The sequence below is a fragment of the Rhinoraja longicauda genome, chromosome 5, assembly GCF_053455715.1.
Source record: "Rhinoraja longicauda isolate Sanriku21f chromosome 5, sRhiLon1.1, whole genome shotgun sequence".
NCBI lineage: Eukaryota > Metazoa > Chordata > Chondrichthyes > Rajiformes > Arhynchobatidae > Rhinoraja > Rhinoraja longicauda.
Window position 1 is genome coordinate 15285363 of NC_135957.1, and position 19085 is coordinate 15304447.

Sequence of the window (19085 nt, forward strand, 5' to 3'; positions counted from 1 at the left end):
CCGTTCACATTAGTTCTATATTATCCCACTCTTTCATCCACACCCTATACACTAGAGGCAATTTATAGAGGCCATTAATCTGCAAACCTGCGCTCTTTGGGATGTGGGGGGAAATTGGAACATCCGGAGGAAACCCACAGAGAGAACGTGCAAACTCCAAACTGACAGCACCAGAGGCCAGGATTGAATCCAGGTCTCTGGTACTGTCCTGCAGCAGCTCTACCTGCTGCGCCACCCTAGGTTGGTGTGAAATACGTGTCTCCACTGTTAGAGCCACGCGTGTGGTTGTGAAGCCAGGTTCATTACCTAAATCAAGCTGAAGAATGCAAGTTGATGTGGAGACAACATTGGACGTACACTGTCCACACAAAAACAGATCCTCCACAAACACCTCTAGGCGAGACCAGCTCTAGTACCAAATGGAAGCATCAGCACTGTGCAGACAGTCCATGGGTCATGACAGGGGCCTGCTCCTGAGAACCGTTCACAACACCAACTGTTTATCAATTGGGAATAATCAGAGAGTGGATGGAACGAACATACATGGGGAGAGTGGGTACGAAGAGGAGTGGGCGTGGGAGCGGGGAGAGGGTGGGGGAATGGAGCAGGGACGGGGAGAGGGAGTGAGGAGATGGTTTGGTGGTGGGGAGAGGGTGCGAAGAGAAGGGATGGACATGGGGAACGAGTATGGTGAGAGGAGGCAAGTGCGGGGAGGGTGCGGTGGGAGAGAAGGCGCATGGAACTGCCGTGTTCCCAACCTGGCAGAAGCTGTCTGCAGTCCTGTAGCAGCCAGCAAATCCACCCCGTGGTTTCTTCAACATGCATTCAAGTGAACGGGCTGTCCATAAGTCGGATGTTCGTAACCCGAGGAGGACTCCGTTTGAATCTTTTCTATTTGCACAGCCAATTGGCAGCTTTGAACGTGGTTGTCATTGGGAAGGTCCATGGGTTCTTATCACTGCTCTTAGTTTCCTGATTATTTCTGTCCTTAATTTGAGGACTATTGATGTGGAGGCTGGTTGGGGTGAATGGAAAGGACCAGGGGAACTCTATCCTTGTTCCGTTTGTGGGTCGGGGGGGAGTGGAAGTGAGAGTAGAACTGCAGGGTACAGAAGAAACTGTTGAGGAATCCAAACTTTACCCTGCCTCTTGCAAGGACACTATCAATTTCATTGTCTCCACCGCAGTTGCTCCCAATATGAAGCTTTCCACTCTAGGACATTCCCCTGCCGTTGTTGATGGAGCCTCCACCTGAAACATCGTCCGTCCATTCCCTCCACAGATGTTGCCTAATCTGACGAGTTCTCCAGAACTTTGTTGCATTGCGTACAGGAATTGGGGTCGTCATGCTACAGCTGTACAAGATTTTGGAGTTATCTGTACAGTTATGTTTACCTGGCTCTGAAAAGATGCCATTAAGATGGAAAAGGTGCAAAAAAAGTTCCAGATTTTTACCAGGACCGGAAAGTTTGAGTTATAAGAAGATGCTGAATAGGAAGATATATGGTCCCTGGAGCACAAGAGTGCTCACAGTGGGGCTGCAGTAGAGTTGCTGCCTCAGGGCCAGTGACCCGGATTCAAACCTGACTAAGGGTTCTGTCTGTATGGAGTTTGTTCTTTCTCCCTGTGACCGTGTGGGTTGTCTCCGGGTGCTTCGGTTTCTTCTCACACTCCAAAGACGTAGGTTAAATGGTTTTGGTAAAAAATTGTAAATTGTCCCTAGTGTGCGTAGGATAGTGCTAGTGTACGGGATGATCACAGGTCGGCACGGACTCGGTGGGCTGAAGGGCCTGTTTCCGCATTGTATCTCTAAAGTAAAAACACTAAAGTAAAGGGTGCCCTAAGAGGGATACAAAATCATGAGAAGCCCAGATAGGGTAAATTATCACATTCTTCATCCCAGGGTAGAGCAGTTCAGGAGGGCATTGGTTTAAAATGAGAGGAAAAAGATTTCAGAGGATCAATTTCCTCACACAGAAGGCGGTACATACGTCAAATGAGCAGGCAGAGGAGGCTTTAGCGGTGGGCATAATGATGGAGTTTAAAAGATATTTAGACAGGTACACGGAGAGGAAAGCTTTCTCGGAATACAGGCCATTCGCAGGCAAATGGAATGAGCCTGGTGATACAACATGGTTGGCACGGACAAATTGGGCCGATGGACCCATTTCCTTGCTGTACAACTATGTCTGCAAGATGGACACATAAAGCCAATGTCTCAAGTTTGATTACTCAAGATAGATTGGGAAAGTAGGTAATGACAATAGTTAAACCAATGGTTCAATTCTCAATGTATCTTTCTTTGAAACAAAAGCTTTGGGAAGAATGCAATCCATCCACAGATAACTGCTATGAGACTAAATAGGTTTAAACTATTGGCCAGAATAGCAGATTTAAGGACTGGGAGAGTTTTAGGAAACAACAACAGATGAACCAAAAATTGATAATGTAGGAGTAGGCGTTTAGCAAACGTATGAATCCCTTGGATCTTCTGGAAGAGGTGGCTGCAGAGATTGTGGATGCATTAATGACAATTGTCCTAAATGCCTGAGATTCTGGAACTATCTCAGCAGATTAGAAGCTACAAATGCTGGAATCCATCATTAACAATGTGGCAAACCATTTAGAAAACCTGAGGAGGCAGTTTGCATGGTTTCAACAAGAGCAAATAGTGTTTAACAAATCCAAGTTTGAGAATGAAAATAGCAGAATAGGGGGGGGGGGCCAAGGATGTACTATATTTTAATTTTTTTAATGATTTTGGTATTGCACGGCATGTTGTTTAGTTTAGCTTAGAGAAACAGCGTGGAAACAGGCCCTTCAGCCCACCAAGTCCGCACCAACCAACGATCCCTGCACACCAAGACTATCCTACACATACAAGGGACAATTTACATTTATACCATGTCTGTACGTCTTTGGAGTATAGGACGAAACTGAAGATCTTGGAGAAAACCCACACAGGTCACGGGGAGAACGTACAAACTCCGTACAGACAAGCACTTGTAGATTGGAACGAGCCCGTGCCTCTGGTGATGTAAGGCAGCAGCTCTACCGCTATGCCACCGTGACACAAAAAGAATTACAGTTACAGCATATAAATAAAGTTAATAAGTTACTATTAGTGTCGACAAAAATTTAGTCTCTGGGGTTATAAAAGTTGACAGTCCTGATTGCCTGTGGGAAGAAGCTCCGTCTCATCCTCTCCGTTTTCACAGCGTGACAGCGGAGGCGTTTGCCTGATCGTAGCATCTGGAACAGTCCGTTACTGGGGTGGCAGGGGTCCCTCATGATCTTGCTTGCTCTGGATCTGCACCTCCTGATGTATAGGTCCTGCAGGGGGACGAGTGTAGTGCCCATGGTGCGTTCTGCCGAACGCACTACTCTCTGCAGGGCCATCCTGTTGCATCAAATAAGACTCAGGAATAGATTAATGATTAAAAAAGTATGAATAAATGGGATATTTAAAGTTAGTGAATTATTATCAGTGCTTGATACCACCTTCTGCAATAAGATCTCAGCCATTCACAATTTGCAATAATGACTTGGATGTAATATATCTAGGTCTGCTAATGATATAATGGTTGGTCAGAAAATGAACTGTGGAGGATGAGAAGAATCTGCAAAGGGACAAAGATGGGTTAAGTGCCTGGACATGAAAGTGGTAGGCAGAGAAGTGTAACAACAGGAGGAGTTGAGTATAGGAGCAAAGAGGTCCTTCTGCAGTCGTACAGGGCCCTAGTGAGACCACACCTCGAGTACTGTGTGCAGTTTTGGTCTCCAAATTTGAGGAAGGATATTCTTGCTATTGAGGGCGTGCAGCGTAGGTTTACTAGGTTAATTCCCGGAATGGCGGGACTGTCGTATGTTGAAAGGCTGGAGCGACTAGGCTTGTATACACTAGAATTTAGATGGATGAGAGGGGATATTATCGAAACATATAAGATTATTAAGGGGTTGGACACGTTCGAGGCAGGAAACATGTTCCCAATGTTGGGGAAGCCCAGAACCAGGGGCCGCAGTTTAAGAATAAGGGGTAGGCCATTTAGAACGGAGATGAGGAAAAACTTTTTCAGTCAGAGTTGTAAATCTGTGGAATTCTCTGCCTCAGAAGGCAGTAGAGGCCAATTCTCTGAATGCATTCAAGAGAGAGCCAGATAGAGCTCGATAGAGCTCTTAAGGATAGAGGAGTCCGGGGGTATGGGGAGAAGGCAGGAACGGGGTACTGATTGAGAATGATCAGCCATGATCACATTGAATGGTGGTGCTGGGTCGAAGGGCTGAATGGCCGACTCCTGCACCTATTGTCTATTGTAAGTGGGTATGCTGTACAGTTAGTTCCTTAGGAAGAATAAAAACACACTTTTTAAATAGTAACGACAAACATTGGAATGCATTGGCCCAGGAGATAAACCTGCAGGAGCCAATTTGTTCTGTTGGCCTCAGTGCACCTTGTCAGTGGATAAATAGGCCATGAGTGTATAGGGCCTTGGAGGGATCCTGTTTGGAATTCTGATCAGAGATTGAGTTAAACTACCCGTGACTCACTGAGAAGATGATTCTGCGACATTAACAAGGAAACTGATGAGGCATTTTCTTGAAATTAGCAGGTCTAGAACGAGAGGGGTATATTCTCAGAACAAGAGGTTAGCCACTGAAGACAGATGGGGTGAATTTTGTGTCAACGTAGCAACTGCAATCCTGAGGCCTACTCCTGCACCTATTGTCTATTGTCTATTGCATCATGTGTGAACAGCTGAAGCAGCAGGTCACAGCAAACCCATGATGGATTAGATCAGCGCTGCAATCTGTTGCAGGCAATGTGAATGGTGGCACATTAATGGAAGAGGAGACCAGGAATAGAGGGGCATTTCCTCCAAGAACATTATTTTGTAAGCTTTATTAATGCAGGTTTAGATTAGTTTAGAAAGGCAAGGTGATGCTGGACCATTGCCATCTCTGCTTATGAATGTCAAGAGGTTAGTCTGCAGAAGGGTCTTGACCCGAAACATCACCCATTCCTTCCCTCCAGAGATGCTGCCTGTCCTGCTGAGTTACTCCAGCATTTTGTGTCTACCTTCAATTTAAACCAGCATCTGCATTTCTTTCTTACACATATGAATGTCAAGACCCTGTGAAAGTGAAGAAGAGTTACTGTAAGGGCTTGTTCAGTGGAGAACCTGGAGCAGCTGTGTTTCTTTCCGAGAGTACAGACGGTTAAAAACTAGCAGAAAAGTTAAGGTAAATTTTAAATCATGGAGCGTTGGGATGGAGTTACTAAAGACAGCCAGAGGCCACAGATACAAAGTGATGAGAGTTGAGAGTGGAAGGCTCCCCACATATTGGTGAGTAAATTCAGTCTGGTTCAACCGTAATCTTTCACAGGGAAGTTGGATTAATAGTTATATTAATGATTTGGATGAGGGGAATAAAGGCTTTGTGGCTAAGTTTGCAGATGATACGAAAATTGGTGGAGGGGCAGGTAGTGTAGAGAAAGCAGGGACTCTGCAGAAGTCAGGATTGAGAGAGTGTGCAGAGAAGTGGCAGAAGAAATATTGTGTAGCAAAGTGTGGAGTCATGCATTTTGGCAGTAGGAATAAAGGCGTAAATTATTTTCTCAATGGGGAGAGAATCCAGAAATCAAAGGGACTTGGGAGCGCTGGTGCAGGATTCCCAAAAAGTTGATTTGCAAGTCGAATCGGTATAAGGAAGACAAATGCGATACTAGCATTTATTTCAAGAAGGCTAGAATACAAAAAAAGGGGTGTAATGCTGTGGCTCTATAAGGCGTTGGTTCAGGTGCTGGCTCTGGAGCGGGTCCAGAGGAGGTTTATAAGAATGATCCCAGGAATGAGTGGGTTTGCATTTGACAGCACTGGGCCTGTACTCGCTGGAGTTTAGAAGGATGAGGGGGGACCTCATTGAAACTTACCGAATAGTGAAAGGCTTGGATAGAGTGGATGTGGAGAGGATGTTTCCACTAGTGGGAGAGTCTAGGATTAGAGGTCATAGCCTCAGAATTAAAGGACGAAACTTTAGGAAGGAGATGAGGAGGAATTTCTTTAGTCAGAGGGTGGTGAATCTGTGGAATTCTTTGCCACAGAAGGCTGTGGAGGCCATCAATGGATATTTTTACGGCAGAGATAGATTCTTGATTAGTACGGGTGCCAGGGATTATGGGGAGAAGGCAGGAGAATGGGGTTAGGAGGGAGAGATAGATCAGCCATGATTGAATGACGGAGCAGACTTGATGGGCCAAATGTCCTAAATCTGTTCCTGTCACTTATAGTGTTGTGGGGTATAGAACTAGTCCAGTCAAACGACTGGAGTCATAGAATAGAGATGGACCAATCCACTGAGAGGCCTCCTTCAGTCACACATCTCACAACTGTGTCCAGTCACACATGTATCACACACAGGGGCTTGCCCAGACCCTCCCCTCACTGTGATACATACATCGCACACTGCCCCTTGCCCTGTTCCTATTCTCCCAGTGACACAGGTATCACACACTGGAACTTGCCCAGCCCCACCCCTCCCAGTGACACATGTATCACACATGGGCGCAAGGCCTAGTTTTGGTTCTCTTAGTGACAATTGTTCGACAAGCCCTTTCTCATTCCCCTTCTATGCTGCAGAGGCTTAGTTGCAAAGAACAAATGTTAGATATTCTGCAGCCGTATTAAGTAGTAAAATCAAATACCAAAAATTGTCAACTTTATTGTTTCAGCAGTATTTAAAAATTATGGTTATGAAACCAAATGCAAAAGCCAAATATGAGCAAAAAAAGGTTATTCAAGTTAAAAAAATCTATTTCAACCAAGGTTTATCTCTTTACACACTTTAAAAAAATGAAAATCTTAATATAAAAAGGGTTAACGAACAGATATGTAAAAAAATCAGGAACTTGCATTTCATAAGTTCTAAACGTTGATAAAAAAATTCCTTCATTGACCAGGCACTTGGTTCAGTATATGCTTGCCTATATTTAATGCCAATTCAATACTGGCTTTAGATATAGTGTTCTCGGTTGTAAAGATGCATTTAAAGGTTAACATACATAAAATAAACTTTAAAAAAAAGGCAAATAAACTGTACCATGATAGAAAGATGAGATCACCGAGAACCTACTAGAATAAATAGAAAGGTTTCTCCTGCAGCAAACAGCCAACACTTACACAGTTCATGCTCCTCCCTCCTATTCTCTGAACATGATTAGATAGCCAAGATCCATTGTGCGCGGTTCTTGCATTTTGGAAATAAATAGATTGATTATGTAATTCATTCAGCCCAGTAACTTGCTGGTTATAAGATCAATGATTGTGCTATTTTTACACTTCCCACCTGAGGCAGTGGGGTGAATTGATACTTATTGCTGTAATTCAATGCACTTGTAAGTCTGTCTTGTTACCGTTCTCTGCCTACCGGAGCTTGACTGCTGGGTTTGGAGGTGGTCATCCCAAGCACCTGTATCCGATAGACTAAGATTCTCCATGGCAGGAATGCTTGCACGAAGTTAGCAGAGGCCAGAAGAAAACGGCAGTCTGTACGTAGTGTTGAGCTTAAGGCAAAAGGACCCTGGAATTTGAGATGCTCATTTCCTTGTCTTAATTAACAATAATAAAAAAAGAAAAAACATTACAATAAAATAGCATATACAGCCAACAGACAAGCCCAAAGGGATGCTTGTCCATTCCTCATGAAACACTGTACATGATACACAATTCAGGGAACAGGCAGTGATTCCCCTCACACTTTGCTGTCCGCAGGAATTTCGCCAAGAGTGTTAGCAACCTCGCTGAAGGAGGGGCGGTCCTTGGGGCTGGCTGCCCAGCAGCGCTGCATCAGTTTGTGGAGTTTGGACGGGCAACCATCAGGTGCAGGGAGCTTAATTTCACTGTTCTTTACACCTGGAAAACAGCACAACCTTAGATGATCTGCAAATGACATTTAATCTCATTTTTCTCCCACCCCACCCACCATTTAGTGTAAGCATCCAATATCAGCATTTCACGCTGCCTCGGGAAAGCCACCAACATAATCAAGGACCATGTTCACCCCCACTTCTTCCCTCTTTCATTGGGCAGAAGACACAAAAGCTATAAAGCGCGCACCACATAATTCAGGAACAGCTTCTTCCCCGCTGTTATCAAACTACTGAACGGTCACCCATTAGATAGGCTGTAGTTCTGATCTCCCAACCTACCCACAGCTTGCACTTTTTTATTTGCATTCTCTCTGTAACTGCAACACTATAACACTATATTCTGCACATTAGTATTTTTTTCTTTACTACCTGTTGTACGTGTACGGCTTGATTGTTCATGTAAAACCACCGAGTGGCGCCAGCAATGGCTGCCTCGCCAACAGTCTGTCTGTCCCTTCCTTCTTTGTTGTTTGTTTGTATTTGTTAAATGTTTAGTGTTCTTTAGCTTGTTTTATGTGGGGGGTGGGGGAAGGAGTTGAGGGAAACTTTTTCTAATCTCTTACCTTGACGGAGATGCGATTTTTTTCCATATCGTATCTCCGTCCACACTGCAGCCTAACATCGAGGAGTTGGTGGTCTTTGCTGGAGACCAAATTTGAGAGCTCCAACGGGGGGAGCCTATGGACTTAAACTCACAGAGCTCGCGATCCCTGTCGGGGATCGACTTTGGGGCTCCAACCGCGGGAGCCTGCTGACTTTAACATCGTGGGGCTCGTGGTTTCTGGTTAGAGACCAACTTCGGGAACTCCAAGCAGCAGGAGCTTCAGCCGCCCCGACGCGGGAGCTTCGGCCGCCCCAACGCGGGGGTTTCGACCGCCGGCTGCAGGAGCTTCAATCGCCCCGACTGCGGGAGAATAAAAAGAGGAAGGAGATTGGACTTTATTGCGTTCCATCACAATGAGGAACGTGCGGAATCCGCTGTGGTGGATGTTTATGTTAACTTTTATGTAGGTGTGTGTCTTGTCGCTTTTTTGTTTAGTATGGCTGTATGGTAATTTGAATTTCACTTACGTTAATTGGTACATGTGACAATAAACTGACCTTGAAACCTTGACCTTGAACAACTTGACTGGATAGCACATGGTCAAAAAGTTTTTCTCTGTGTCCTGGTACATGATAATAATAAACCAAAACCAAATTGTTATCAAATCACTCTGTGTGGTCTTGGTGTGGACCAGTGATATGACGTTTTCCCCAATAGCAGCATGAACCTAGTTAACTTCAACTTATTAGTCTGGAAGTCTGACCCCCAGCAACAACCTCTCCCAACAGTCATGGTAAAGATAGCGAGATAACAGCTTCACAAGTGGAGAAAAATTCCCCGACTCATCAATGGGCAGAGGTTGCATCTGCTTCAGCATGTCACCTTGCTTTGTCCCACTTGGCATATCCTGCCTGCGAAGACAGCCTTGAAACAGTACGTGGACACCTATTTGTCAGTGCTGGTATTGGTTTATCATTGTCATGTGCACTAGGATATAGTGAAAAGATTTGATTACGTGCTATCCAGTCAAATCAAATCATACCAAGGGGTCTCACAGTGGAGCAGCAGTAGAGTTGCATCCATACAGACCCGGTTCGATCCTGACTACAGGTGATGTCTGTATGGAGTTTGTACATTCTCCCTGTGATCACATGGATTTCCTCCAGGTGATCTGGTTTCCTCCTACATTCCAAACACATATAGGTTTAAAGGTTAATTGGTTTCTGTAAAACGTGTCCCTAGTGTGTAGGATAGAATTAGTGTACGGGTGATCATTGGTTGGCGCGGAGTCAATGGGCCCAAGAGACTATTTCCACGGGATATCTCTATACTGAACTATACATGTATAGCCAAGCTATACACACATGTACAATTCATAGTGCAAATTAAAAAAATACCCTGGTGCAGAACTTAAATTTACAGTATTTTAGCGTTACGGAGGAAAAAGTTCAACATACGCAATGAAATAGATTGGAAGATCAGGACTACAACTTAGTAGTAATAGGTTTGATAACCTACCCAGGACTGTTTGGTCTGATAGCAGCGGAGGAGAACCTGTTACTGAATCTGGAGGTATGTGGGAAGAGTTATTGCCGAACCAAGCTGTAATGCAACCGGATAGGATGCTTTCTATGGTGCATCTGTACAAATTGGTAGGAGTCCTTCCTCTACTCTGTCTCAACATTGTTTGAGATCTGGCCCACCAAAGTTGTGTCATCTGTAAACTTGTAGATGGAGTTAGAACAGAATTTGACTACACAGTCATGAGTGCATATAGAATATAGTAAAGTGATGAAAAAGCCTCCTTGCAGAGCACCGGTGTTGAGCATTATTGTGGAGGATGCTTTGTCAGTCAGGGAGATTGCATCTGCCATGGATCAGTTGCAATGGTGGGCAAACTTCAGTGGATTAAAACTGCTTGCAAGGCTGGAGCTAATGTGCGTCATGACCAGCCTCTCGAAGCATTTCATTCTGGTGGATGTTAGAGCCACTGGGCAGTATTCATTAAGACACTGGGACGATAGACCAAAACATGATGATGTTTTTTACATCACACATCCACAGCATGATGCTCTGTACCCTCCACATCTGGCAGTGTGGCATTACTGGAGCTCCCCCAGAGGAGTTAGCCAAGCAGACAAGAAGTTTGATTATTGACTTTCCCTCAATTATATGGCGCAGGAGCACGAGATGGCACGTTTGCACATTCAAACTGAGTTAGAATAAAAGCCCAGAGCCCAGTATTCCTGCTATTACTATTTGACAACATTGCTTATTTTCAATTACTTAAAAGAAAACCAGGTCCATGTCTGACTTTCAAGCTTTTATAATAAATTGTCGCTATACAGACAATAAGAATAATTGCACATTAAACACCGCCCACTACTGTTTGCACTTTCACCATTCTGAATGCTGTCCCTCCACCTCGGTATTTCAGTCATGTTGCAAACAAACATGAATGCAGGTTAGTAAAATCGGAATTCTGAATGCCATGTTCTAATTGTAAAATGAATGCTTATTATAAAATACATAGGCCACTTTAATGGGTGTATGGAAATAAACATTTCTAACCAGCTACTCTGGGATGATTTTTCAGTTAAGCCTGAACAAAAAAAGTCCAGTTACTTTGCAGTTGGGACCAGAATTCAATTGCAGCTCAGTTCATTTTAATACCTGCAGTGTACAAATATATTAGAGAAGAGATCATCTTGGCATCAGGAAAGTCAACACACGTGAAGCACTGGCATCGAAGCACAATTTCATTACCTGCATTGTCCAGAACATAGAACAGTACAGCATGGGAACAGGCTCTTTGGCCCTCAATGTCCATACAGAACATGATGCCAAGTTAAACTAATCTCCTCTGCCGGCACGGGATTTATATCCCTCCATTCCATGTGCCTCGCTGAAAACCTCTTAAATGACAGTATTCTATCTGTCTCCACCACCACCTCTGACATCGCATTCCAGACACCAATCACTGTGCAACAAAAACCTAGCCCCGAACATCACGAACTTTGAACCTCTCACTTTAAAGTTATGCCCTGTAGCTTTGACATTTCCAGCCTGGAAAAAGGGTTCTGACCATCTTCCCTATCTATGCCCCTCATGGATTTATACCATTCTATCAAGCTCCCCTCAATCTCCAACATTCCAAAGAAGACAAGGTTTGTCCAGCCTCTCCATAAAGCTAATACCCTCTAGCCCAGGCATCATTTTGGTGGACACAAAATGCTGGAGTAACTCAGTGGGTCAGGCAGCATCTCGGGAGAGAAGGAATGGGTGATGTTTCGGGTCGGGGATAGAAAGGGAAAGCAGGGACTATCTGAAGTTATTTTGGTAAATCCCTTCTGTCCTCCCTAATCTTCTCCAAACCTTCACTACTGGTGACCTGTGACCTGTCGTTTTCTGGCTTGTCTCTCTTGCACTTTTTAACAAGGAGACAACTGTAAAAAACACAAAGTGCGAGAATAACTCATAGGGCCAGGCAACATCTTTAGAGAACCTGGATAGTTGATGTTGCGGATCGGGACATTTGGATTGGGAATTCACACTGATTGTCAAGGGGGTCAGAAAGCTGAAAGTGTGGTGGGGAAGGGACAAAGTCTGGCAAACGACAGGTGGGTGCAGGTGAGGAGGAGTTTTGATTGGCAGATGGTTGGACAAAGGCCAGAGATGAAATGATAAAAAATGTGAGGTAAGGATAAAAGTGTGAAATGTGAAGCCAAGGAAAACATTAGCTATCCTCTAGTCTTCTGGTATCACATCTGTGATGGAAACATTTCCATCAGAGCCTCAGCAATTTCCTCCGTTGCTTCCCTTAGCATCCTAGGATAGATTCCGTCAAGCGTTCTGGATTTAGCCACCTTAATGTCCTCTGACATTGTGAGTACTTCCTCATTCCTGATACAGGTATAGACTTGAATATCTTGCCTACAAATCTTTCCTCAACCTTCTCATTCACACCATGCTCTCTCTCTTTCATGTCCCCATCCTCAGTTTCACCACCTCTTCCTTCACTTGTCTCCCCCCCACAACTCCTTCCCTCTTGATTCCACTCTCCTCTCAATCAAGCCTTCTTCAACTCTTCAGCTGCTGTCCACAAAACGTCTGCCACTTGCCTACTCCCAACGCTAACTAAACCCTCCCCACCTCTTGTTCCCATCTGTGGCACAGCCCCTAACTCCAGGGCCCATCCCTGGAAAGGCTGCGTGGGTGGAACTGCTGCCCTGTGCTGTGTCTAGGTACTATGAAGTTGTGTTGATGGGTTCCAATGCACAAGTCCTAGGCAGATGGAGGTGGATTCAATTTTCATGAAACTCTAAGAAATGCCAAGGAAAACTACCAAAGTGACAGAGAGAGAAACAGAGGCACCCACATCTGCATCTGCAAACTTCACACGTCAGCAAGGAATGAACGACATATTTTCCCCTTCTAAGCACTCACATTCAACCAGTTTTTGTCCATGCTCCCCTGGTTATCTCTCCTCATGAGAATTGGCCAGTTCAGGTTAAGCCCTCAGACTATCAGCTCCTCTGGATAACAACCTTACTCTCCTCCTGATGTCCTGTCCAACGTTCAACTTTTTAGCATCATCAGATATAAAATCAACCAGGTCATTCCTTTTTTTGAGGAACCTCACTGCTTGAACAACAATGTTATTCTGCATCATTGACGGTAATTGAAAAGCAAGTTGACAGTTCTTCACTGCGGAGCGTGCTGCAAATTTGTCAGGGTGCCACCTCAATGCAAGTTAATTCTTGTCATCGGTTAAAATTTAATATTGGAACAGAATTTGTAGACTTCTCATTGAATGTCAGTCAGATTCACTTCCCCAGCTCTCTGAGTCTTGCTGGTATTTATGGGTTACTGCCAAATACAAGTTTAATCAGATGTTATTTATGGTTTAAATCCAAGTTTCTCATTAATCTGCATTCACATCAAGTTACTTGGCGTTTCTGGTTTTATTTAAGATTTATGCAGGATTAACCCAATACTATTAAACCTTTCCAAAAAAATATAGGTCCATGAAATGTAAGCTAGGGAAACAGAAGACAACAAGCCCAAAGGAAACAGATTTAAGGATCGCATTTGCACAGCTCCTGGGAGCTGAAAACACTAGATAGCTGTATCACACTACACTTCTGCCTCAACTCTCCTCAAGTAACGGCCATGATGGCCCCGAGTAGTTGTGCAAGCTGGGAAGACCAAAGAAAAAACTGACTGCAATACCTGTTAATACTTCATCGTCACTGCGATTAGAAAAAGGCAACTCTCCCTGTGAGAAGACTTCCCACATCAGGACACCATAGGACCATACGTCCGATTTTGTGGAGAAGTCATCCTCAAATATGGCTTCAGCTGGCATCCAGCGCAGTGGAATCCATGCTTGGCGGAAGTGGTAGTATTCACTGGTGGACAAAAGGCAGAAATAATTTTGAAGTGCCTAAACAGCAAAAGTTAGCACACACAGATTCATGACGTGGCTGGTTACCTAAACACGCAAGCTTGAGATAAATCACGTTTAATGGCTTTGTGGTAATGTTAGTTGAGAGAATAATCCAAAAGCCAAGAAATATAGAATGCTGGAAATAGAGCATTGCAGGAAGCATCTATGGAGAGAAACTGTTAATGCTTCAGGTCAATGACTGTTTCTCAAAATGGCATTCTTGGAAAACAAGTGCGAGTGAACTAAACAATCTAAAATAAAAACAGAAAATTCTGGAAATACTCAGTCATCAGGTAGCATCTGTGGAAAGAAAAACAGAGTTAACGTTTCAGGTCATGATAGATCATCAACCTCAGGCCTTTGCTCCATTTCTCTCCAGGGACCCTGTCTGGCCTGCTGAATTTCCAGCACACCCCATTTTATTTTAGTAACATTGGCCACGGTGAACTTAGTTTAGTTTAGTTTATTCTTCCACCGTTCCACTAACACTTCCGCTGCTCTGAAATGTAGCATGGAACCTTCTGCAGCTTACTACTTGTGTTTAATAAGTCTGCAGATTTTGTTGAGATGTTCTCTGAAGTAAGCTTTCTCCCAAAAGGGATACAGGATGAGCAGCAAACCTGTTGCAGCAAATGTTTCCTTCATATTCTGTTGTCAGTTTGCCTGTTGGTGCCCTCTGGTGGAATGCAGGGATCAAACACACAGATTTAACACTGCACAATCAACCTCTCTCCATGGGTAACAAAGCTATCAAGTCCAATGTCAGTAAGATGACATCATTAGTGCTCCCAGGACTAGGATATACAAGTAATATGTCATAGGAACATGTGCTGATAGATAGAAGTTAGCTACCAGTGCAATTTCATTATCAACATGATGAAAAACGTGACAAGGCTCGTGCACTTGAAGGTGCCACAGCAGATATCGATAGATAAGCATATATGCTTGGCTTGGTGGCCATGCTTTTGCCTCTGGGAGGGTTAGTTCAAATCCCACTCCAGGAGCACACAACCCAGATTGTACACAGCAGTGAAACTTATATTTGACTGGAGCTGCGAGTAAACAGGGGGATTTATCCCTGTTTAGAGAAAGGAAATAATCTACCACATAACTTGGAAAAACAAATGGCCTTCTTCAAATAACAACATACAAAAAAAACTTTTGAATGATCACTCTGCACCCTAGTTGGGTCAAAGCCTACAAACATTCTCCAAATCTTGAGAAATATTGTTTCCATCAGGAAGCCCTTTGAATCCTGAACAACTGAACAGAGAAGACAAAAACAATTCTCATGGTGTGTAGACACCAGCACATCTACGACCCAGGGGCTAAATACATGAATGCGGTAAGAGTCATCCTTCGCTGTTGCTTACCGTGATGACTTGGACACACATACTTTGCTGATCTTGCAAATAGCTTGAATTGCATGATCTCATAAGCAAAAGAGAATTGAAAATGCCCTCGGGTAAACCTGGGATGGCCAATAGATGCCAGGCTTGTCCACTTTCCTCAGGAACAATTCAAACCCACAGATTTGGGACAATAACCTTTCGTATATGACTAAAAATAGAGATCAGCTCCAGTTTTTGCAATTGGCCAGTCTAATTTGCCTTGGTATAGCTGTGTTTTTTGGTGATCGCAGAAGATTGTTGGACCTTTGCAACTCCTAATGTTAATGTCTGTTCCAGAGGATTTTTGTCCTACAAGGTGCTGATTCTAAAGTTATGTTTTAACCTAGTCTAATAAGTTATATGTAGGAAGGAATTGCAGATGCTGGTTTACACCGAAGATAGTCACAAAATGCTGGAGTAACTCAGCTCGACAGGCAGCATCTCTGGATAGAAAGAATGGGTGATGTTCGGGTCGAGACCCTTCTTCAGACAAAGAATAAGTTATATGTTTGACTGAACCCCATCACCTGCAAGAGTCATTTCACCTACCTGTTGTATACATCTTTACTCAGGCCAAGTGCTGCCACTTTAACCTGTCTCTGGGCACTGATCAGGCAGTTTCGGGCAGCCAAGTCCTTGTGTACAAAACGATGGTTTGACAGATATTCCATTCCCTGCGCCACCTGCGTGCAAATGTCTACCTGGAAAAGAAAAGTACCTAAATGAGAAGATATGGTGTGCAAATGGATCATATACACTGGGAGATCAAAGGCTGGATCTCTGGCAATGCAGATCCACTTGATTCTAGTTGGTCTCTGTACTCCTGGTGGTGAATCTGTGGGATTCATTGCCACAGACGGCTGTGGAGGCCAGACATTGGGTATTTCTAAAGCGGAGATTGATAGATTCTTGATTAGGAAAGGTGTCAAAGGTTACAGGGAGAAGGCAGGGGAACGGGGTTAAGGTGAAAAATAGATTAACTATAACTGAATGGCGTAGTAGACTTGATGGGCTGAATGGCCTAATTTGTTCCTATGTCTTATGTTCCATGGGTCAAAAGGGTTACCAAGATTCCACATTACTTGGGACCAAATGGAATGAATGTTAAGGTAAACATTTGCAAAAATGGTCCAATGGTACAATTTAACATTTTTAACATGAAAAGCATTCATCCAATAGTGCACAAGAGTAAGATGCTTGGAAAAGTGACTAAAAGCTTGATCAAAGAGTAAAAAAATAAGGAGAACACAAGAACTTAACCAGAGCAAGATGAGGCTAGTCGGCTGCTCCGTCATTCAGTCAGATCACAGCTTTTCCACAGTCTCGCCAAACATTTATATCCTTTTTAGTTTAAATGCCTGTTAATTTCCACCTTGAATATGTTCAACAACACCGCCTCTACAGCTCTCCGAAGTAGAAAATTCCAAAGATTCACAACCCTCAGAACATAAATTCCTCCTCACCTTTATCTTCATCTAGAAGACTAAAAAGTTATCTTCTACAAAAATAGAAGATTCCAAAAGAAGCTCAATAAGGTGGATGGTAGAAGATGCTTTCCAAGGGGCAGAAGGGTAATCTAAATAAGGGGCACAATTTCAAAATCGGGAGTTTAAGGCAAAGATGTAATGGAACTTCTTTCACTGGATCATGAATCTTTGGAACCCTCTATCCCAGAGACTTACCAAACCACTGAATATATTTAAAGCTAAGTGACAGATTTTTGCACTATGGAGCAAATTGAAGGTTATGGATGAGCTGTATTCTTATTGAATGGTGGAGTAAGCTTTGCAGGGTCATGTGAACTATTCCTGATCGTGATCATTATGAACAGAGCAGATCATATTTAGCAAAGTGCACAGAAACGTATTTCAAAATTATTTTATTACAGCAGGGTATAATTTCATAATATTTTTTTCAATTAGCAGGGTTAAAGTATATTCCTAATCAACACTGAAGAGACTGTGTTTGTATAAAAACAGCATCTCTGGAGGGAACAGTTATTTTATGATGATCTTCACTGCCTATGATATCTATTTTAGTGTCTTCGAACAAAAAAGTACCGGAACAGGCCATTCGGCCCACAATGCCGAACACGGTCATGATAAAATAATCTAATTTGCCTGCACATGATCCATACCCCTCCATTCCCTGCATATGCATTTGCCTATCTAAAAGCCTCTTAAATGTCACCATCATATCTGCCTCCAACACCCCCCCCACCCCCCCGGCAATGCAATCCAGGCACTCACCATCCTCTGTATAACAAAAAACGCCCTGCACTTCTCCTTTAAACTTTGCCCCCCAAACCTCAAAGCTATGCCCTCTTGTCTTTGACATTTTCCCTCTGGGGAAAAAAGGTACTGACAGTCTACCCTATCTATGCCTCCTATAATTTTATACACTTCCATCAGGTCTCCCCTCAAGCGATGACATTCCAGAGAAAGCAATCCATTTGTCCAACTTCTCCTTGTAGCTAATACCTCCTAATCCAGGCAACATTCTTGAAAACCTCGTCTGCAACCCTCTTCAAAGCCTCCACATCCTTCCTGTAATGGGGCGTCCTGAACTGCACACACTACCCCAAATGCAGCTTAACCAAAGACTTAGAGCTGCATCATTCCTGACTCTTATACTCAATGCCCCAACCAATGGAGGAAAAATACCATACGCCTTCTGGTACATTTGCAAGCAAATCATTTGAATAAATGGCTAACATATAACATATAACATATAACAACTACAGCATGGAAACAGGCCTGTCCGGCCCTACCAGTCCACGCCGACCATTCTCCCTGACCTAGTCTCATCTACCTGCACTCAGACCATAACCCTCTAATCCCCTCTTATCCATATACCTATCCAATTTACTCTTAAATAATAAAATCGAGCCAGCCTCCACCACTTCCAGCGGAAGCCCATTCCATACAGCCACAACCCTCTGAGTAAAGAAGTTCCCCCTCATGTTACCCCTAAACCTTTGTCCCTCAATTCTGAAGCTATGTCCCCTTGTTCGAATCTTCCCCACTCTCAAAGGGAAAAGCCTACCCACGTCAACTCTGTCCGTCCCTCTCAAAATTTTAAAAACCTCTATCAAGTCCCCCCTCAACCTTCTACGCTCCAAAGAATAAAGACCCAACCTGTTCAACCTCTCTCTGTAGCCTAAGTGCTGAAACCCAGGCAACATTCTAGTAAATCTCCTCTGTACCCTCTCCATTTTGTCGACATCCTTCCTATAATTTGGCGACCAGAACTGCACACCATACTCCAGATTCGGCCTCACCAATGCCCTGTACAATTTCAACATTACATCCCAACTTCTATACTCGATGCTCTGATTTATAAAGGCAAGCATACCAAACGCCTTCTTCACCACCCTATCCACATGAGATTCCACCTTCAGGGAACAATGCACAGTTATTCCCAGATCCCTCTGTTCTACTGCATTCCTCAATTCCCTACCATTTACCCTGTACGTCCTATTTTGATTTGTCCTACCAAAATGCAGCACCTCACACTTATCAGCATTAAAATCCATCTGCCATCTTTCAGCCCACCCTTCCAAAAGGCCCAAGTCTCTCTGTAGACTTTGAAAATCTACCTCACTATCAACTACTCCACCTATCTTAGTATCATCTGCATATTTACTAATCCAATTTGCCACACCATCATCCAGATCATTAATGTAAATGACAAACAACAGTGGACCCAACACAGATCCTTGGGGCACTCCACTAGACACTGGCCTCCAACCTGACATACAATTGTCAACCGTTA

General features: G+C 43.7%; 1 protein-coding gene across 1 annotated transcript in view; it reads right to left on the reverse strand.

Moving 5' to 3' along the window:
• Positions 1-6781: 6781 nt before the first annotated feature.
• Positions 6782-19085, reverse strand: part of ptk7b (protein tyrosine kinase 7b) — a 144296-nt gene continuing 131992 nt past the window's right edge. The window contains exons 18-20 of the mRNA XM_078398946.1: positions 15861-16012; positions 13704-13882; positions 6782-7910 (exon numbers count right to left, since the gene is read on the reverse strand). Coding sequence (XP_078255072.1) covers positions 7750-7910; positions 13704-13882; positions 15861-16012 — 492 coding nt within the window. The 3' untranslated portion in view covers positions 6782-7749. The remainder of the gene's footprint in view (positions 7911-13703; positions 13883-15860; positions 16013-19085) is intronic.